Raw genomic sequence first — 23028 nt, forward strand, 5'->3', positions numbered from 1 at the left:
ACAGAAATTCTTCAGAAGAACTCATTTAAGTAAGAAAAGAATTTAGAGCACTAGACACATACACTATTCTTTAGCAGCTTAAATTTTTACATGGATATGCAAACTTATGTATTTCTATGGAATTAATTGTACATTCTTGTTTTGTCTGACAGTGATGTGTTGATATTGTTTCACCCTTTCTGTGAAATTATTCACTTTTTAATTATTTTTTTATCTTTTTATACTGAATGTAAGAGAAGTGTCTTATTAGTAAAAAAGGTTCTCATAAGAAGCTTTTTGGTTTCGTGTGTAAAAAAATGTACCTTGGGTAATGTGAATCATTTGTTATATGCAATAATGCAGGTATGAATAGCTGTTTGTTGTATGGATAAATTGGGAAAAATGTTAAGATTATATTTTGCTTCACCAAAGACAAATTTTTAAAAAGATTTTCTTGCTATTTTCTCTTTAGACTCAAGTGGAAGGAGAGTAGCCAGGCTTTGTGTGTATGTTTGTGTGGGGGTGATGGGGGAGGGTGGTGAGGTGGGGGGGGGGGGGGGGGGGGAGTGGAGTGGAGCAGAGCAGTTGGCTATGAGAAACATTTTGTGGGTGACATTCTGCTGAGTGGGGTGAGGTGGAGGCAAGTGTAGAGGAGTGGAAGAAGGCACCACTATGTACTTGTCCCGAGGACTCCACGACTATACTTAGAGGCCCCTCCTGTAAGTATGTGTCAGTTCTGTTGGTACATTACTTCTTTCCCCAGAAGTTTAATGTAAAAAAACGTCAATGCACATGAAATTATACCACTTCTCTTTAATCACTGACTATGGTTACCACAATTTTGATAATATTACAAATGTTGTTTAGGAGTATAGCCTTAACGGAACAAAGGTGATGTGTTGGAATATTCGGCATAATTCTTTCTCCATATTTTTGTGATCGCCAGTCACAAAGGACTAAGATGCTGAAAAAAATTTCAGGCATGAGCACTATTTACTTCCAGCTGAATTTGAGAATAACTCTGTTCTTCAATTTGAGAACAACTCTGTTCTTCGGCACTGTGTGCCGAGGATGAGGTGGTACTGCTAAGTTTCTCTGCAGCTTCCATTTTCTTTCGCAGCTCACGTTTCTCTGCTAGTTTCTTCCTCAGTGCTTCTAGTTCTTCTGTGTCTGGAACTTTCAGCTCCTGCTTCTGTGGTTTTGGTACGGATCTATACAAAGTCACATCATTTAACTAATTTTAACAGTTTGGTTCATGAAACATTACCAATATGTGCAAAATAGCTTACCATTCATAAGTACACTCTACGACAAAACAAATGATGCATCATAAAGGAATTATCTGAATGGGACAGAAACCGGTAGATGTGATGTACATGTACAGATAAATAAATGATTACAACTTCAAAAACCTTTGATGATTTATTCAAGAGAAGAACTTCACAAATTGAGCAAGTCACTAATGTGTTGGTCCACCTCTGGTCCTTATGCAGGTAGTTATTCAGCTTGACACTGATTGAGAGAGTTGTTGGGTGTCCTGAGATAAATCATGCCAAATTCTGTCCGGTTGACTTGTTAGATCATCAAACTGTGGAGTTCGTTGGAAGACCTTGCCCATAATGCTTCAAACTTTCTTAATTGGGGAGATGTCTGACAACTTTGCTGGCCAACATAGGGTTTGGCAATCATGAAGACAAGCAGTAGAAACTCTCACCATGTGTGGACAGGAATTATCTTGCTGAAATGTAAGCACACAATGGCTTGCCATGAAGGTCAACAAATCGGGGCATAAAATATCATTGACATACCACTGTGCTGTAGGGGCAACCCGAGGAGTCCTGCTATGAAAACAAATGGTGCTCCAGACCATCACTCCTGTTGCTGGGCTGTATGGTGGGTGATAGTCAGACTGGTATTCCACCACTGTCTGGGGCATCTTCAGACACTTCTTTGGCCTGGAATCTCATCGACTTCAGTGGTGAGTCCTGCTTTGAACTAAGCTCTGATCACCAGCAGAGATGTGTTGTCTGGAGACCCCCAGGCAGAGGTGTGATTCCAGCTAGACCGTTCCTCCCATAAGGCCCGACAATAAGGAATGATGGCCTAAGGCTTCATTTCTTTTCATAGCAGGACCCCTTTGGTTTTCATCCATGGCACCCTTACAGCACAGCGGTACATCAATAATTCTCTCCCCTATATTGCTGTTCATGTCAGGCCACCCTGGGCTTACATTTCAGTAAGATAATGCCCATCCACACATGGTGAGGGCTCTCCAACCGTCTCGGGATTCTGACGTTCTAACACACCAATGGACAGAATTTGGCACGATATCCATCAAGAGGACATCCACCAACTGAATCATTCGATGTCAACTGCCAGATTTGGACAATTTATGAAGCTCTTTCTCTTTAATAAATCATCCATTTCTTCTGAAACTGAAATAATTTGTTTGCCCAGATAATTCTTTCATAGTGCGGAAATTTTTCTTAGGCTTAGAGTGTATTAATGTATGTACATGACTAAAATTACGGAAGTAGATATAGATACTAAATCTTATTCCTCACAAAAATCTATTCGGTTAAAAAACCTACATCTTTTTGTGGGAAATTCATTTACTCATATATATGAAACAAGGCGCAAACAAGATTACATGTTACCTTGCCATAGACTAACATTATTTGAAGATACCCCATATTACATGGCTTTGAAGCTTACCAATAAATCTGTTCAGAGTTGAAGGACTGAAAGCCAGAATTCACCTGCGCAAACATTGAAAAATATTTAAAAAGCAAATGTTACCACAGTGTGGATGATTTTATAAACGAGGAAGACAAGTAGGAGATATTACATTTGCTTTGCTTTCCTGTTTTTTCAACATTGCGTTCTGTGTGTACGCTTCTGTTCCCTTTTAATAGAGGTCTATGTTCTTTTTATATGTGTCCATACTTATAAACAGTGTATCATGTGAACTATGTATCTAAATATCTAGATGTAAACATATATACTACTTTTATGAAAGTATGTGGTCTTTGAAGTATGTCCATACTTATAAATTACAGAAACAAAAATACTTTAAAAGAATGATTTCAAACCACTGTGGAAATTTTAAGAAAAAGGAAGAAATCTAACAAGTAATTATCTTTTTATATTGTAATGTGCTTCCGGGAGCACCCATATGCTTTATTTCAACGTATCTCGTATCTTGTTTTACGTATACTAAGGTAGGCACAGAATTTTCATTGATGAGTCACCAATGTTTCAATCAAATGACTGTATATTTCATGTCATGTGACAATAAAGATTCTATTCTACTCTACTCTACTCTATTCTACTCTGTGATACACCATTATGAGAGAACAAAGGGGACTGAAATTTATTCATTCAGCACATACTGCTAGTGAGACAGTCAAGTATTACATGTACTCCAGTAATCTGTTGATACTTTAGCAGAATTTACCAACAAAGTTTTGCAAAAGTGCTTTTACATTTTGACACATGGGAATACACAGCAGGCAATGTCATATGTTAATGATCCAGCTTCAAAATTATCTGTCTAACGTGCACCACAATCCACACTTCATTGGATAACATAAGTGATTTGACTGCAGATTATCTACAGTATTTTACATATTATTAAAACTAACACATGAACTTCTTACAGTGTTATTATGGAAATCTGTGTACAGACTGTTAATATCTGCTCAAGCAATGCAAACGGTGTGAGTGTCTGCAGAAATTTATGGGGGGGGGGGGGGGGAGGCTGTGAAATTACTGCTTTTTTGTAAATGAATTGGTCAGTTTCAGTAAAACTCATGCCGCAAGGACTAAATGTTATAGGTGACACACAAAACTTATTATATACCAGAGAATTGATGGTTATCTTCTCAATTCTAGAACTGTATGAGAATTCTACAATGAGTTCCTCTTTGAGGATGCCTATGGCAAAATTTACAAGAGCCTGTGCATTGACAGCAAAGCGACTGTATATATACTGCATGTTATTCTCTGGCATTGTTGGCAGTATCACAGGGTAATTCTTTTCTTGAGTTACCATATGCTCTAATACACATCCTCTGTAGGCAGATGGTTGAGTTCCACTGTAGAGGTAAATCTGCATACATGTTCCTCAAGCATGGTGCAGTGCGTGGCAGAGGATACTGCGTATCAGCATCAGCATTGAGCGAGGGGCGAATGACTGTGTGGCTCGGTATGAGAAGTGTTCTATCCTCCATTACCTTATTATTATGATATTTATGCAAAGTATACCACGATGGCGGGAAAATTGTGGCGCAATCTTGGTCGAATACCAGTTATCTGAAAATTTACCCCACAAGATTTCATCTCGCCTTTCTACCAAGTTTTCCTTTTATGTTCGCTCAGCATCTCTGTTTTACTTTATGCTATATGAACCCATTACAATCCTAGCAACGTACCTCTCAATTCCCTCGATGTCTGGTGTCACGTCTGCCTGATAAGGACTCCAAACATTGGAGCAGTATTTTAGAACTGGCTGCACTGGCATCTTGTAGACTACTTCCTTTACAAATGCACTCCATTTTCTCGGAACCCTTTCAACAAATCTAAGTCTGCCATGCATTTCACCTTACTGCTTGTTTCACAAGTTCGTCGTATTTAATTTCACATCTTATTGTCACTCTTGGATATTTAAACAATATATAGGTTTCAGACCTGTACCACTAACCTTGCAATCCGATAGTATTGAGTTCTGCTTCTCTGCAATCGCCATTATCTTGGACTCACCTGTGGCTGAAGAGAGCTGCCACCATTTACACTAAGTGAGATTGTTTCTCTACAGTAGTTCATTGACGATCTTACGTTTTTGCGACAGCACTGCCAGGGAATGCTCTGGCCCATTTCCGACCTGTCGTCATTTATACTGAAAATACTAGTGCTTCTATTTTGCTCGTTAGTGCACAGCCACAGGAAGTTTTGTTTCTGTTGAACTTCTGCCCTCAAATATATGGTACCAGTTTCTATTAGATAAAATTTCTTTGACCCAGTCACCTATCTGACAAGATGATACATATAACTGTCTCTTTGTTTTTTGTCAGTGAGGTACATCATCAGACGCGTTTCAATATTATAGAGAAATTAAGCATCTCTCAGCCATATCAGTTATATTTGCAAGGTATCATATGTGATTCTTTCCTTCCAGAAACATTATTATTTTCGACTTTAAAATATGCTTGGGAACACAAATGTGCATGGGTAGCTCAGTTGGTAGAGCACTTGCCTGCAAAAGGCAAAGGTCCCGAGTTCGAGTCTCGGTCCGGCACACAGTTTAAATCTGCCAGGAAGTTTCATATCAGTGCACACTCTGCTGCAGAGTGAAAATCTCATTCTGGACAAATAATAAAGTTATTAGAAATAAGACCCACTGAATGAGAGCTTCTTGTCAGCTGCGGCTGAATTAACAATGAAGAATGTAACAGTTCATTTAATAAATGTGCATCCATGGTGGAAGGTACTTCTTGCAGCACTGAACCACTGAGCACTGTCATACCGCACCCTTCCCCCCCCCACCCCCCCCACCCCCACCCCCCCCCCCCCCCCTCCTCTGCCTTTCTTTTCGTGATTCTGTCCCAGTGCACGGGCAGAACGATTGTTAGTACACCTCCGTGTGCTCTATTCTCTCTAATTTTACCTTCTCGATATTTTCACTGGATATGCATAGGAGGAAGCAATATATCGATTGACCTTTCTGCGAAAGTATGTTCTTGGACTCCTAACAGTACGCTACAGTATGATGCAGATCACCTCTGTTGTAGTGTGTGCCACTGGACTTGCATGAGCGTCTCCGTGATGTTTTCGCGGCTGATACAGACCTGTGACGAGGTACGTTGCTCTCCTTTGCATCTTCTCTATTTCATCTACAATTAATTCTACATGGCACACGTCCCAGAACGGCGAGAAATATTAAAGCATCGGTTGAACGATGGTTTTGTAAACTGTCTCTTTTGTGGGAGGTCTACACTTGCTAAGGATTCTTAAAACGAATCTCAATCGGGCTTCTGTCTTTTCTGCAGTTACTTTTATGTAGTCATTCCACTTTAAACTGCTCCATACGCATACTTCCGGATACTTTACAGATGTGACTGCTTCCAGTGATTGTTCTGCAATTGTGTCATCACACGATAATGGGCATCATTGCATACTAGTGCGAAATACATTACATTTGTTTATGCAAAGAGTAAACAGCAATTCTCTCCACCTAGCGTCGATACTCGCAGGTCTTCCTGCAGTTCGCTACAATTTTCTGGCGGTCAACTTCTTCATATACAATTGCATCACATGCACAGAATCTGATGGAGCTTTCAACGTTATTCGCTACGTCCTTTACACATAGGCTAATGTCAAAATAATTAGTCCAACAGCTCTCTATTGTGGTATCTCTGAAGTTACATTTACGACTGAAGGTTTCTCTCCGTAAGAGTTTACATGCTGTAGTCTATTTCGTAGGACCTCTTCAGTCTAGTCACAAACCTGGTCCGCTGCTCTGCCCACTCGTATTTTGTACATTGGGCGATAGTGCGGAACAATACCGAACATCTTCCGGTCGTCAAGGAACATGGCACCAATGTGGGTATCGGTATATAGCTCCTTCTCAATCTCACGGTTGACCAGAACGAGTTGGGTTTCATAAAATCTCTGTCCGCAGAAACCATGTTGATTCCTACAAAGGAGATTTTCGGCCTCTAGAAAGACCGTTATACGCGACCATATAACTTGATTTAAAATTCTAGAGCAAACTGAAAATGATATAAGCCTTTAATTGTGTGTACCCTTCTTCTAAACGGGAATGACTTGTGCGTTTTTGCAGTCACTAGCCCTTTCGCTGCTGCGGACGTGTACACACGGCTTGCTATGCCGTTCTCCCGATGCTGTGTGAGTGTATACGTGCGCTGCTTGTGTTTTCCCAGAGTGCTATTGACATCTGCATGCGTCCTCAGCTGCTGACTTCTCACTCTTGCGGACGAGTTACTTCCATCTCTTGAAGAATAAAAGAAGTGTGGAGTATTTTTCATACGACATATGTGCCTCTCTCCGTGCTATCATTGCAAAAAACCTCGTTTCAGTATCTTGAACCGTTTATGAAATGTGACAGTTGCTATGACCACATAATTTACGAGTCGCAGGGACGAAATGGGCGAGTCGGATATAAAAGTCAATAACTCGAGAACAAAATGAGATAGCGTTCTGCTCCCAGTTTTAAATAAAATTTCGATACCTTACGTAGAGTCATTCATTGCAACGTATGAGTTAAAATCAACCATACACAAACTTCACTCAACGGATTTTTACCTCTGCAAACTCTTTAAAATAGCGTGCAATGTTTTACTTAATTTCATGCAGCACTGTAACTATGAGAGATAACGAAAGGAAATTCAGTCCTTTATTGAGCGAAGATATCAGACGTAAGGTGCGTAAAATCGACTTTTTTTCAGTAATTTTTATTTTTATTTTTTTTTTTAAACCGTCGGATGATAAGTATTCCATAGCGAACAGAACGCCGCCCCTCAGCATCGATATCAGCATTTGACGAGCGGTAAAGCCACAACAAATCCGCGCTCAGCAGAAAATGGAGAGAGCACTTCTGTTAGCAGCGAAAGGACTAGGAAAGCTTCGCTCCTACAGTTACCTGCGGCATACTGCTGCTTTCGCATACTCTACAGTCTACATCAGGGGTCTCCAAACTTTGTAGTCCGCGGGCCACATTGACTCCTCCGAGAAGTCATAAGGGCCAAGATCTACCTAGTGGGATTAAAGCACCGTAGCACTTCACGATCACCGTAATGTAAGGCTAAAGGAAAGATGCAATCGCAAAAATCTAAGGTTGTGAGAATAGCTAGCACTGAAACGAACTACGATTTTTATTTAATTACATAATTCTGATTGGTGGACGTACCTGACCGAAATTCTGGCGTATTTTATTCTGACGAATTTCACCGACAAAAAAGTATGTCACTGCACATTCTTCACAAAAGCGTCCTGCAAAGTTTACAAAATCTCAAAATCATTATTAGCAACACTGTTACTGCAAGACGTAACAGAGGTAGAGTATGCCAACGCATTGTTATTTCAAGTGGCGCAACAGTAAGTTTAGTTATGCAGTCTTGTAGCGAGTAGCAGAGCCAATGTCGCGGTGTATTGGTCGCGATAGGCCTCGAAACTCAATTGTTGGCAGTGTAGGTACCACCTCAGATATTTGGCGGGCCGGATACCGGAGTGTCCGGCCAGCTAACGTGGACCGGTTTGCCGGCTCTCGCGGTCCGGTTTCGGCCTGCGGGCCGCAGTTTGGAGACCCCTGGTCTACATTACGCCGTTCCAACGCTGCCTCAAACGATGCGAGAACTGCCGGGCGCTCTTCAACTAGCTTGCAGACATCTACCTGCCAGCTGGCTTTGTTACGTGCATTCTGCGCATGTGCCCACCACATGGCCAACCCTGCCTTTATGTACTCGGCCGGTGCACAGCTGTCACAGAGGCTGCGTCTCATCTGCTTCACTGCCCGTGCGTTAGCCATTTGCGCACCTCTGCCAACCTGTGCCCGTGGGTGTCCTGCTGTCTGTCAGTCATAGAGAAGTTTTTGGTGCCTGTCAGACACGCCCAGAAGTTCAAAATGGTTCAAATGGCTCTGATCACTATGGCACTTAACATCTATGGTCATCAGTCCTCTAGAACTTAGAACTACTTAAACCTAAGTAACCTAAGGACATCACACAACACTCAGTCATCACGAGGCAGAGAAAATCCCTGACCCCGCCGGGAATCGAACCCGGGAACCAGGGCGCGGGAAGCGAGAACGCTACCGCACGACCACGAGCTTCGGACACGCACGCCCGGAAGTGAAATATTTAATGTCGATAGTTTTAAGGCACTAATATGGACAGAAGGAACGTACACATGCATCCCAGCTGACCGAACGTACCTCAACTCGGAGCGGCGCTGCTGCACGAAGCGCTGCGTGTGCTGCAGCAGGGCGTCGTGGTCGTGTCGCTGCTCTCTCGCCCGCCGCTGCCGCAGCTGCAGCTCCTCCTCCAGTTCTTCACGCAGCAGCTGCAGCCGCTCACGCAGCTGTCGGCCCAACACACGGAGATCAGCCGTTGGCTGTTACTATTGCATTCCTTCTAGAAAAGTGGCTACCTACTATCAGTGTACTTTCTCTTTGCTTCTCCACTCTGGACACGGTTTACCCACACAGCACGAGTAGCACGTGCTACGGGTCCCAAGTTCTCAGCAGGAGATCCGCAAGCATACTACCCAATTTAAATTTAAAGCAATAATAACACTTTGGAATATCTCTAGTGAACACCCTGGTGTCTACACTTAAGTAGCTAGAAACAGTTCAGTTAATTTTAGTGAAACACTCGTTTAAAATCTTCCCTAGCTAGACCGGTTTCGACTGACAAGTATCAAAATTACGTAAAAAAAAGCACCACGAAGGAAATATCCGAATGGGATGGGAATCTGAACATGGGGTGTACGTATAAAGACAAGCAACTCATCACAGTTTCAAAAATTCTGCCCAATTTATTTAAGAGAAAGAGCTTCACAAATTGAGCAAGTCAGTTCACCTTAGGCCCTTATGCAAGCAGTTGTTCGGTTGGGCATTGATTGATATTGTGTAAATTCTGTCCAGTTAGCGCATTAGATCATCAAACTCCCGACTGCTTGGAAGGATCTGCCCATTATGCTCCAAACATCTGCAATTGGGAGAGATCTGGCGATCTTGCTGGCCAAGGTGTGGGTTTGGCAAGCACAAAAAACAAGCAGTAGAAACTCGCGCCATCAATGTATCACTGTGCTGCAAGGGTGCCGCGCTTGACAGCCAAAGGGATCCTGCTGTGAAAGGAAATAGCAGCCCAGAACATCATTCCCGTTTTCAATTGGGAGAGATCTGGCGAGATTGCTGGCCAAGGTAGGGTTTGGCAAGCACAAAAAACAAGTAGTAGAAACTCGCGCCGGTGATGTATCACTGTGCTGCAAGGGTGTCACGGTTGACAGCCAAAGGGATCCGGCTGGGAAAAGAAATAGCAGCCCAGAACATCATTCCCGGTGGTCATGCTGTATGGCAGGTGACAGTCTGGTTGGTATCTCACCACTGTCCTCGGCATCTTCAACACGTCTTCGCTGGTCATTGGGGCTCAGCTCCAAGTAGGATTCAGTACTGAAAACAATTGTACTCCAGTCAATGAAATTCCAGGCTGAAGACGTGTTTGGAGACGCCCTGGACAGAGATGGAATACCAATTCTTTTCATAGCAGGATCACTTTGGTTGTCACCCACGACACCATTATAGCACAGTGATATGTCGACGATATTCTACACTCTGCTTTGTTGCCCTTCATGGCAAGCCTCCTGGTCTTACATTTCAGCAAGACAATACCCGTCCGCACATGGCGAGAGTTTCTGCTGCTTGTATTCGTGCTTGCCAAACAGTACCTTGGCCAGCAATGTCGCCAGATCTCTCCTCAATTAAGAGCATTTGGAACACCTTGGGCAGGATCATCCAACCAGCTCGGGATTTTCACGATCTAACGTGCCAATCGGACAGAATACGGCGAGATACCCCTCAGGAGGGTTCAACAACTCTATCAATAACGCCAAACCGAATAACTGCTTGCATAAGGGCCAGAGGTGGACCAACATGTTACTGATTCGCTCAATTTGTGACGCTCTTTCTTTTGAATAAATCATCCAGTTTTTCTGATATTGTAATCATTTGTTTCTCCGTACACTGATTTCCATCCCATTCGAATAACTCCTTAGCTGTGCGTCGTCTTTTTCTGTCTTACATTGTATTTCACATTAGTTAGCCACACACGAGCAAATATTAGCGGCGGGACATCGATATTTTTGACGGACTCTGGAAAACCTACAGGGAATACTCGTGCGTTGGTGGAGACACGATCTGCAGGCCGTTACCTCCAGTTCTCGAAACTGGTGATCCTGCGTCATCAGTTGGGCACGCACGAGTGAATTTCTGTGACGGCCTTCAGCCAGAAAGTTCGTGAGTTTTCTTGTTGTTTTCAGGTATTAGGAAGTTTTAGTGAAGGAGTGAGCCAATGAGATCATTGAAAAACTTATACAATTGTACCGCAAAGTGTCTTGTTTGGGGACATTGACAAATGAACATTTTAGGGACATGGATGTAAAAAATAGAGCATACATAGAAGTGGTTGAAACATTTATAGACGCTATTCCAACCGAGGAGTAAAGTGCAATAAAATCTATGCTATAAAATTTAAAATCATGTTTAAAACAAGAGCTCAGAAAGATGCAGGTCTCTGAAAGAAGTGGAAAAGGGGAGGAGAAGTACGTTGTACAAAGCGACAACATAGTGAACGTCAGTAAATAGTTGCTTGTACTATGTTCAATATTATATTGCACACGTCAGTGTTACGTCTTTTATTTTGCAGCTATTATGAATTACCGGACTTTACAGAGGATCAAGTACGCCTTCTTCCTAGCAATCGAACCTTCACGTTTCTCAGAGGAATGTCCACGACTGCATCATATCCATAAGTCTGGAATGTTGCCTTCCGGAAATCCATTTTTTGACTCATTTTCTTTCGAGAAATATATGAGTACATAGCGTACAAATGGCTGGCGACTCCCACAATTTTCTTCTTACTATGGTCCAAGCTAACATCCTGTCGACCGCGTGAACGAGTTTCAGAACCCAAAAATGTACTACAATAAAACAGTGTGTAAAAATGTCGCACAGTACAACGTATATTCGGCGACATACAGTCGCAACTACTGAAGTCCGTGTAGCGCACACCGCCGTCCTGGGTCCACCGATAAATTACGAAAAGCTGCCGCTTTACACGACACACTAAGGAACCTGGCCTCCGGCAAGATCTAAAACACTGGATCCAACGGCAAGGGCCTGTACTTCAGTGGAAAACAACGGGTCTGGGAGCAGCAGGCCAGATTCATCAAAAATATTCGGGGAGCTGCTCAATGTCTCTCGCCGGTCGCAGAAATCATCCTCGTCTGTGGCTAACTATTGTTGATACCTCGTTTAATCCGAAGTTACTCTTACAGGGGATTGACAAAATGAACACCTGACATGTACACAATTCTTTTTTTTTATTATTAATAAGGCTTTGGGAAATCATTGGCTTTGAGGACAGCTGCAGTTCTTCGCGGAATAGACTCGTAGAGCGTCTGAATAGTTTCCAACGGAATGTTCTGCCATTCTTGTACCAAAACATTCGGCAATTCCTTCAGTGATGCTGGAGCTGGAAATCTGCTCCCGACTCTCTGCTCTAAAACACCCACAACGGTTCAATGATGCTGAGGTCTGGCAATTTTGTTGACCAGGGAATATGTCTGATGATATTCTGATGCTCCAAAAATCACTTCTAACCTTCTTGGCTATGTGTACGTTGCACTATCGTCTCGGAATATGGCAGTGTTTGGCAACACTATGCTAGTCAAATTAAGCACTTAATTGTCGAGGATGTTCAGACATTCATTCGCAGTAATTCAGCCAATGAGGGTAAATATAGTACGAGCGGTACACCACGATATAGCCGCCAAAATCATAACGGAATATCCTCCATGCTTGACTGTAGGAAGCAGGCAGGCCGGATCGTAGGCTTCTTTTGGTGTTCTCCATACATAATCTGACCGTTTGTAGAAAACAACGTAAATGATGATTTATTGGAACAAAGCATATCCTTCCAGTCATCAAATATCCAGGACTTATGATTGAGGCTCCACTTCTTTCGCAGTTTTGCGTTGGTTTCCTTATTAAGAGTATCGTAATTGCATACCTCCCATGTATGTTAGCCTTGTGATGGTTCCGCCGCACTGTTTTTGTTGAAACAGTATTACTCAAGTGAGTGACATATTCCGCAGTCACTTTTGTCACCGTAGTTATATGTTGTGTGCACACAATCCTTTTTAACCCTCGCCGGTCTCTGTCAGGTAACTTCAGCTTTCGTCCACAGTTCCTTTTCGCCGATGATGTTCTACCATCTTTTGGGTATGCTGTCGTTTACCGTTAAACAACTCAACTGTTTTCGTCGCAGATGCTCCCGCTAATCGCGCACCAACGTTTTCCCCTTTTTGCAAGCCTGAAGAGATCACACATTTCACTGATCGCTTGTGTTAACGATCGCAGAACAAAGTGTTTAACAATGGAGCAGTAATAAGGGACGATGGGGCTACAGATTACCGCTGTACATTACTCTGAAGCCGACGCCGTCATTTTAGTAGACCCGAAATGCTGCAGACTACTGTTTACAATTGTTTCTAGTTATTGATTCCTGTTACGCCCAAGCAAGAGTGGAATTAAATACGAGGGTAATCCCAAAAGTAAGTCTCCTATTTTTTATAAGTACATAGACTTGTTTATTTGCACAATGGTTTACATCAGTTTACAGCTTGAGCATTTAGCTATTTCTCAACATAATCTCCATTCCTATCGATGCATTTTTCTAGACGCTCTGGCAGTTTTTGTATGCCCATGTCATACCAGCTCGCTGCCATGCTGTTCAGAAAGTTATGAACTGGCGTGATTGTTGTTTGGTCTCAGGTGTAAAGTGGTATGCCCAGGTTTCGTCACCCGTGACAGTTAAGTCCAGAAAGTTGTCCTGTTCGGCTGCAAGGCTGTGAAGAAATGCGCGGGAAGCAATAGAACCCAGTACGTTGCCCTCGATGGTGAGTGTTCATCGGAGGTGAGGGTATCATCTGGAGTGCCCCAGGGAAGTGTGGTAGGACTGCTGTTGTTTTCTATCTACATAAATGATCTTTTGGATAGGGTGGATAGCAATGTGCGGCTGTTTGCTGATGATGCTGTGGTGTACGGGAAGGTGTCGTCGTTGAGTGACTGTCGGAGGATACAAGATGACTTGGACAGGATTTGTGATTGGTGTAAAGAATGGCTGCTAACTCTAAATATAGATAAATGTAAATTAATGCAGATGAATAGGAAAAAGAATCCCGTAATGTTTGAATACTCCATTAGTAGTGTAGCGCTTGCACAGTCACGTCGATTAAATATTTGGGCATAACATTGTAGAGCGATATGAAGTGGGACAAGCATGTAATGGCAGTTGTGGGGAAGGCAGATAGTCGTCTTCGGTTCATTGGTAGAATTTTGGGAAGATGTGGTTCATCTGTAAAGGAGACCGGTTATAAAACACTAATACGACATATTCTTGAGTACTGCTCGAGCGTTTGGGATCCCTATCAGGTCGGATTGAGGGAGGACATAGAAGCAATTCAGAGGCGGGCTGCTAGATTTGTTACTGGAAGGTTTGATCATCACTCGAGTGTTACTGAACTGCTTCAGGAACTCGGGTGGGAGTCTCTAGAGGAAAGGAGGCGTTCTTTTCGTGAATCGCTACTGAGGAAAATTAGAGAACCAGCATTTGAGGTTGACTGCCGTACAATTTTACTGCCGCCAACTTATATTTCGCGGAAAGACCACAAAGATAAGATAAGAGAGATTAGGGGTCGTACAGAGGGATATAGGCAGTCATTTTTCCCTCGTTCTGTTTGTGAGTGGAACAGGAAAAGAAAATGCTAGTTGTGGTACGAGGTACCCTCCGCCACGCACCGTATGGTGGATTGCGGAGTATGTATGTAGATGTAGATGAAGAACTCGTTGTCGCATGTGGTCCTCAGTCAGCATGCGTGGCACCCATCTTGCCCACACCTTCCGGTAGTTCAATGTGTCCGTTAAAATTCTGTGAGCGATACTTCGGGAAACCTCAGGAACCAACGTGCAGAGATCATCCAGGGTGATCCGCCGATCTTCACGCTTGCTTTGCTCAACCTTGAACATTGTTTCCTCAGAAATTGACGGTCTCCCGCTCCTTTGTTCGTCGTGAATTTCGGTCCGACCAGCTGCAAACTCTCTACACCACTTGCGAACATTTTTGACATCCATGCACGACTCACCATACACTTCCGTCAATTGGCGATGTTTACACACAGCGCGTGAAGCACTCTTTATGACAGTGTGACCAACTGCCACACAAACAGAGTTCTGTACTTATTAAAAAATAGGAGACCTTACTTTTGGGATTACCATCGTAGTAAATATCACTGTGTTTTCGCAGATAGCGCAGTGTCAGGAAGGCATTTTTAGACGTTTTTCTGGTCTTAAAGGCATATTTCATCCCTTAATACGACGCATTGCGGCTTGTTTATGTAACTGTCTTTTTGTTACACAGTTCTGGGCTGCTTTCGTAATACAGCATTTTCCTTCATATGGAATGAGGAAACTGATATTCCGTCTTTGAACTCCTCCCGAAAATGATGAGAATATATTTTGCTATGTCTGGACGGTTTGCAGTATTTCCCTTCTCACAGCGCTCACTCACAGAGCTCTTCGAGTTGTACTGATAGGAAATTTAAAGTCTAATTACAGAAATAAAACCACTACAACAAAAGTAACCAGCACAGCTAAAATTCATGTATATGAAGGAAAATATCGCTTGAACGAGTCCACTTACGAGTGAAATTTGATTCCTTTACACTTTACACTACAATCAGCACGACTAGTACACATGTAAATGAAGCAAGCTGGCATTTTTGTAATCAATACACTTCCACCAGAAGCTAATGTTAGGCCATACTACGAGGGTCACTCCAAAAGAAATGCACACTATTTTTGTAAAAATACAGTTTTCATTCTGCATGTGTGAAAGTTTTACAGTGGGTAGATACATTCTTCCCGCTTGTTTTCAAACTTAGTTCAACCTGTTCCAGTGAGTGGCGCCGTCACAGCATGTCTTCAAGATGGCTGCTATAATTGACGTTCGTCAGAAGCAACGTGCTGTCATAGAATTCCTGTGCTGTGAAAACCAGACAGTGGGAAACATCCACAAGGGATTGAAAAATGTGATTGGAGATGCTGCTGTCGATCGCAGTACAGTTAGTGGGTGGGCAAGCAGGTTATGTGATGAAAGCGGGCACGGCAATATTGAGGATTGTTCTTGCAGCAGCGGGCCTCGTACTGCACACACTCCAGACAATGTGCAGAGCGTTAACGAATTGGTGACTGCTGACAGACGCATCACAGTGAACGAATTGTCAAGCTACGTTGCGATGGGGGAAGGAAGTGTTTGCAGAATACTGGAAGTGTTGGCGCTAAAAAAGGTTTGTGCCAGGTGGGTTCCCAGGATATTGACAGTGGCTCACAAAGAAACAAGAAAAACGGTATGTAGCGAACTTTTGGAACAGTACGAGAACGGTGGAGATGAATTACTTGGAAGAATTGTGATACGTGATAAAACATGGCTCCATCATTTTTCACCAGAGACGAAGAGGGAATCAATGGAGTGGACATCATCCCAGGTGGAACCACCATAAATTCTGATGCATATGTGACGACACTGAAGAAACTTCAAGCTCGATTGAGTCGTGTTCGACCACATCGGCAAAAGCAGGATGTTTTACTGTTGCACGACAATGCACGGCCACGTGTGAGTCAAAAAACCGTGGAAGCGATCACAAAACTCGGATGGGCAACTCTGAAACACTCGCCTTACAGTCCTGACCTGGCTCCATGTGACTATCATCTGTTTAGGAAAGTGAAAGACTGTGTTCGTGGAACAAGGTTTGAAGATGATGACTTCCTTGTGCACGCTGCCAGACAGGTTGGCCCAGAATTTTAACCATGTGGGTAAACAGACGCTGGTTCCAAGATGGCGTAAGGCAGTTGAGAGGGATGGAAATTATGTGGAGAAATGAAAATATTGTTCCTAAAGGTTGTATCTACACACTGTAAAACTTTCAAATATGTAGAATAGAAGATGGATTAAAAAATAGTGTGCATTTCTTTTGGAGTGACCCTCGTAACATTGCAGACGTCGGCTTCAAGTCTGTTACATCATGAGAACTCCCCTTATTATACACTGAAAGATAACCTCCAAGATTTGGCGTGTCAACTCTTTACTGCAGCCACCTTGCAGTATTTCCGCGTATGCAGTGATGCCAACTTGCAACAAGATGTACTCTATTGCATGGTGTTCATATTATTTTGTCCACCCCCTGTATAGGAAAGGAAGATAACATAGCGTATAAGACGGTTTATTCAATGTCTGATTTACGAGAGTAACGCTTCTCAATAGCTGATGGCGAATTCCTCGCCTGAGGCTGTGTGAAAATGTGTCGGTATTGAGCATATGCGTGAGACACGTATCACGTATGAGTAGTTTAGCCACTCCAGAGTTTACGAGAAGTATTTGCTTGCAGTTAAGTTGGTGTGATCGCTGTAACGCTGGGCAGACTGACCTCCGCGATGGACATCTCGCAGAGCAGGCCCAGGCCTGCGGTGGTGGCGTCGTCGCGGCGTCGCTCCTCGGCTTCTGCGCGTGCGCAGGCGGCGCGCACCTGCTGCAGCGCGCGAACCTCCCGGATCAGCGCCTCGCGCTGCCGCAGCTCCTCCTCGCGCTGCGCGACACACACACACACAGATACCAGAGGCTGGCAGCTTACTGCTCAACACGGGTCTGCAGGCTAAGTAGGCTGCAGCATAGGGGCTTGCACCACAGACAGACCCGCACCACAAACACTGGACACACAAGTAAACTAGTGACCTGCTCGTTTTTTTTTTTTTTTCCTTTATTGTGATTTCATTCCCCTCGCCCCTCGTGGGCAGGGTGAGGGCTGTCATAGATACAATATAACGAGAATGAGAAAAAAACATTAGAACTGTTTTTTATTGTTGTTGTGGTCTTCAGTCCTGAGACTGGCTTGATGCAGCTCTCCATGCCACTCTATCCTGTGCAAGCTTCTTCATCTCCCAGTACCTACTGCAACCTACATCCTTCTGAATCTGCTTGGTGTATTCATCTCTTGGTCTCCCTCTACGATTTTTACCCTCCACGCTACCCTCCGATACTAAATTGGTGATCCCTTGATGCCTCAGAACATGTCCTACCAACCGGTCCCTTCTTCTTGTCAAGTTGTACCACAAACTCCTCTTCTCCCCAATTCTATTTAATACCTCCTCATAAGTTATGTGATCTACCCATCTAATCTTCAGCATTCTTGTGTAGCACCACAATTCGAAAGCTTCTATTCTCTTCTTGTCTAAGCTATTTATTGTCCACGTTTGACTTCCATACATGGCTACACTACATACAAATACTTTCAGAAACGACTTCCTGACACTTCAATCTACACTCGATGTTAACAAATTTCTCTTCTTCAGAAACGCTTTCCTTGCCATTGCTACTTTACATTTTATATCCTCTCTACTTCGACCATCATCAGTTATTTTGCTCCCCAAATAGCAAAACTCCTTTACTACTTTAAGTGTCTCATTTCCTAATCTAATTCCCTCAGAATCACCGGACTTAATTCGGCTACATTCCATTATCCTTATTTTGCTTTTGTTTTTATAATAAATTAAAAATTAAAGATGGACAGTTAAAAAACGAAACATATACATTCCGAAAACATATCGCAAAATGGTGAAAGTCTTCTGAGAACAAACACTGACGCACTACAGTTTCACATAACATCTGAAGGCCATGTGCTGCTTGAGAATTATTTTTGGAGCAGAGAATATGTTCCATAGGACTGAGGGGTGTGGGGTAGAAAAGATAGGGGTCAGTTATATGATATGGAGAGGAAGGTAGGGGTTGGGGTACTAGTCAGCATACAGAAGGTGGGGGAGACAGAAGGTGAGGAAGAGTCTGGTATGTGGGAAGGGTAATGGTAACATGAAGAAAGGGATGGGGGATGGATGGAGATGATAAGGAAAGGGGAGTCCTGATGTGTAATGGGTATGTGGGGTGAGTTGAAGTTGGTAAGAGTGATAAATATTGGGGCAGGTCTCATTGTGTGGGAGATGGAGTTGGCTGAAGTTTCGTTGAGACAGGAGTGGAGTGTATGTAGGTGTAGGTTGTTGCTGGTTGATTTGGAGGAAGGGGACCAAAAAGCGAGGTCATCGGTCCCATCGGATTAGGAAAGGATGGGGAAGAAAGTCGGCCGTGCCCTTTGAAAGGAACCATCCCAGCATTTGCCTGAAGTGATTTAGGGAAATCACAGGTCCAGTGGGCTAGCCACTGGGCCACCTCGCTCGGTTGTAGGTGTAGGGATAGTGGGATGTGTTTCTAAGGGTGCGTCAGCGTACCTAGGTTGGTGATCAAATGGGAGACAATAGGGTTATAGGAATCTACTTTACATATAGCATATGAGAGCAGAGGCGTTCAGTGTAGGTGGCGAGGGTTAGGAATTTCATGAGATGGTAGAGGATCCATGTGCGGGAAGGTAAATGGGTACTGACAACAAGATGGGGCGTATGTCGTTCAAGGTGATGGAACTGATATCCATGCAACATTCACATAGCACAGGATTGGTCAGACCAGAATTTGTAAGTGCGGAGAGCAGTCGAGGGGTGTAATTCCCAGTTCATCTCGTTATTAGTTATAGTAGTTTTAGTCTACTGTGGGCTTTCTATTGGACGTTTGGTGAGATTTTCACGTTAACTGCCAGTTGAGGATTCGTCCAAGATATTTTAGCGTGTTAGTTAACCAGTAAGGACGGTCGTAAATAGTAAGCTAAACGTGCTCTGTGCTTGCGTAAGTATAATTAAGTGTCTACAGTTAGACTTGTCTGGGTTAGTGGTTATAAATTATATACATAAACCTTCCCCATGAATTAATCTGTCTATTAACGAAAAATCATATCAAAATCCCTAAATTAGTGCTAAGAATTACCTTCACATACAGACCGGAAAAAGCGACGGGGACTTTAATCTATAATGCGTGCAAAATGAAATGAAATGAGCGTATGGCATCGTTGGCCAGAAGGCCCCATTCGGGGAAATTCGGTCGCCAAGTGCAAGTCTTATTTCAGTCGACGCCAGATGGGGCAACTTGAGCACCGTGGATGAGGATAACACAACACCCAGTCCCCGAGCGGAGAAAATCTCCACTCGGACGGCAATAGATCCCGGACCCGTGTGCAAGGGAGGGGAGCACGTTACCACCCAGCTAAGCAGACGGACTATAATGTGTGTAGATATGCATAGATTATGATCAAGCTTCGCTGCTCTCTGGAGCTGTGGTGACTGTTTACTGCTTTTTGCCGCCAGACAGAGTCCTTGTACCTCACCTGCTTGTAGCTCTCATCATTGCTTCGAGATGTCTTTGCAAACGCCAGTTAAATATGAGACAGACAGCAATACAAATATTATACTCACAGTATTACTACAGGGTGATCAGTCGTTAACGCAACCGCCTGGCGGTGCTGTTGGAGAGTATGTTCTCCATCTGCTGCAGGTCCTTTGTGAGTGTAGAAATCTAGTGCAAGTAGCACGTTTGCGTGAGGTGGAGCAGTATACTGTCTTGAGTCACAGTGTTTCAAGTGAGATGGGGAAATACAAGTATTCTGTTCGCCAAAGAGTATTAATCTATGATTCATACTTGCGTACAGAACCAGCGAGTGCATTTTGAGAGATTATTTCAAAAGGAGTTTCCTAATGACAAACTGGCTATTGGCTTCTGTCTCGGGTTCTTCGGCCGACGTTCGTCTGATGAGCTTACTGACGTTTCGCCAGCACGAGTGGCTGGCATTGTCAAAGCTTCACCCTCCATTGCCGGTGGTGAACTGGAGCTGAGCTCGCGGCCGCAGGCTATATGTACCTGGCGCGCTAACGTCCGAGGGCTTCTCCGTGGTTATTTTCGGTGCGGTTTTCCTCTTGCTACCTGCGACGGTTCACCTTAAGGTAAACGGATCTTGGTTTCCCCTACTGCAGCGAACGACCGAAGAACCCAAGACAGAAGTCAACTGGCAGTTTGTCAACAAGTGGCCAAACAACATTTTTTAATTTCCTGATGTTCAAGTTCCTAATCAGAGTACGATTCATCGATCGGTAAATAAATTTCGTGACACAGGAAGTGTTCTTGATAGGACACAAAGACAATCAACCATGTACAGTACTCATGGAAGAAACTCTGGACTAGATTGGACATGCTCTGGAAAGGTTTCCTGAAAAATCAGTTTAGTATCTTTCTCAGCAAATGGGAATTTCCTATGGGTCTGTTACAATGGCTACGAATCTACTAAAGTCACAGGCCTATAAAATAACTTAAATAGGGTGATCCTGCAAAAATGTTGAGGTTTTGTGAATGGATTTTGAACAGCGTGTATGATGGAGAAATTCACCCTAACCTAACTTTCTTGTCAGATGAATCGTGGCACCTCCTAAATGCGAGTGTTAATTCACAAAATAACCGTTATTCGAGCTCTGAAAAGGCAAACGTAAAACACAGGGAACCCCTAGATGATCAAAAAATAGGAGAGTTGCGCGCTATTAACGATGAGAGAATATTAGGTCTTTTTTTTCAGGAAAGAATTAACAGTGACAGGTATTTGGAAAAAAAATGTGCAGCCTTTATTTACCAATTAATTGAGAGAGAACTTGGTTTCGCTACCTTTCAAAAGACATCTGCGACGGCAGATACAACCAACTTCTCATTACAGGATATTCTTGGAGTGTTTCAAGATAGAGTTATCACAAACAACATACGAGCCCCTCGTCCCCAATTCAACCCCCTGCGATTTCTATGACTGGGGTATATTAAAAGAAGAAGTATGCAAATCACATCCGCACGCTTTAGATGAGCTTAGAACTAACATCCGTCAAGAAATTGCTACCATTCTCAGAGGGAACTGCAGAGTGTAATGAGCAATTTGCTAAGCAGGTGTGAGAATTTCTTAAACAACGAAGGGAAGCAGCTCCAGCATCTCCTTGCTTAATATACGTGAGTAATTTACTTTCCTTTTGAAGTGTTTATGGTTCAAATGGCTCTGAGCACTATGGGACTTAACTTCTCAGGTCCCCTAGGACCTAGAACTACTTAAACCTAACTAACCTAGGGACATCACACACATCCAAGCCCGAGGCAGGATTCGAACCTGCGACCGCAGCGGTCGCGCGGTTCCAGACTGTAGCGCCTAGAACCGCTCGGCCACTCCGGCCGGCAAGTGTTTATGTTGTGTGTGTAAGAAATAACTTACGTGCCAAACTGTCCTATATTCACTGCGAACATCCTATCACCCGCACTGCGGGCACAGCAGCCGGCCTCGTTGTGTTAACGAGTAATCACCCCCGTATAACCGTTAGTTATATACACAGATCTCCCTCATGACTAAATCTGTCTGTTAGTGAAAATCACATCACAATCCCTACAGTAATCCCTGAGATAAACCTCGCATATAAACAGAAAAACGCAGCGACGGCTTTAATTTGTAATATGTATAGATGTCTTCGTTATAATTTCGTGGTAAAGAAAATGAAATGATCGTTTGGCATTTATTGGCCGGGATATCCCCTTCGGGGTTCGGCCGCCGCATTGGCGGCCAGTCGATCTCTTGACACTTTACTTGGCGAAATCGCTTAGGCTTTTAAAATGACGACTAGCGAAATTCTAACAGTTGAAGTGAGCTCGATTTCGCCGAAAACGGGACACATAAAATCTGTTACTTATCTAGGCCAGACAAGGAGTCTTGAATCTCAAAGGTGAGTTAAACAATTTTCAGTTAAGTTTATTCAAACACTTTGCAGACCAAACTCGAACATACCTTGGGTCACAATTTCGTATTAAAGGACCGCGCCCGAGTATATATCATTATATATGACAACAAAGTCCGGACGACTCACAACCTGTCCATTGTCTAGTGCTGCCTTTTGCTGTGAATTTGTAGAATTATTTCGAAAGAAACATGAACGAATATAACAGCTGCTGTCGTGAATGGTCGAGCCAATATGATGGCTTTGACATAATTTCGTGCGTGTACTCGTCAAGTTTCGCAGTTTGCTGTAATTCTGCTACAAATATGGCATGTTTGTTGAAGGTGCAAAAAATTTTAGAAGAGGAGGAAGAAATTGCGCAATAACACGCTTCACCCTTTTTTTTATAAGTATAATTATATTTTTGTAAGAAATATTGTAAAATTTGTAATCTATCAGACAACTAAAATAAATGTGAAAAGTAAATGTAGATTGGTCTTTTTTTAGTATTTTTACGCTTGAAAATACACTCCTGG

General features: G+C 43.2%; 1 protein-coding gene across 1 annotated transcript; it reads right to left on the reverse strand.

The window, feature by feature from the left end:
- Positions 1-772: 772 nt before the first annotated feature.
- On the reverse strand, positions 773-17305 carry LOC124796454. The gene is made up of 3 exons (XM_047260675.1): positions 17260-17305; positions 8930-9075; positions 773-1190 (listed from the first exon to the last, which is right to left on the reverse strand). The coding sequence occupies exons 1-3, from the start codon at positions 17272-17274 to the stop codon at positions 956-958; spliced, it is 396 nt and encodes a 131-aa protein (XP_047116631.1). The 5' UTR covers positions 17275-17305; the 3' UTR covers positions 773-955.
- Between the last annotated feature and the right edge of the window lie 5723 nt (positions 17306-23028).

This window comes from Schistocerca piceifrons, chromosome 4, assembly GCF_021461385.2.
Source record: "Schistocerca piceifrons isolate TAMUIC-IGC-003096 chromosome 4, iqSchPice1.1, whole genome shotgun sequence".
NCBI classification, from domain to species: Eukaryota; Metazoa; Arthropoda; class Insecta; order Orthoptera; family Acrididae; genus Schistocerca; species Schistocerca piceifrons.

Bases quoted from the DNA above. Each gene is read 5' to 3' on its own strand.
- LOC124796454 (XM_047260675.1), bottom strand. The intron at 1,191-8,929 runs GTACGTTCGGTC...GACTTTGTATAG, and splicing joins CAGCGCCGCTCCGAGTTGAG to ATCCGTACCAAAACCACAGA.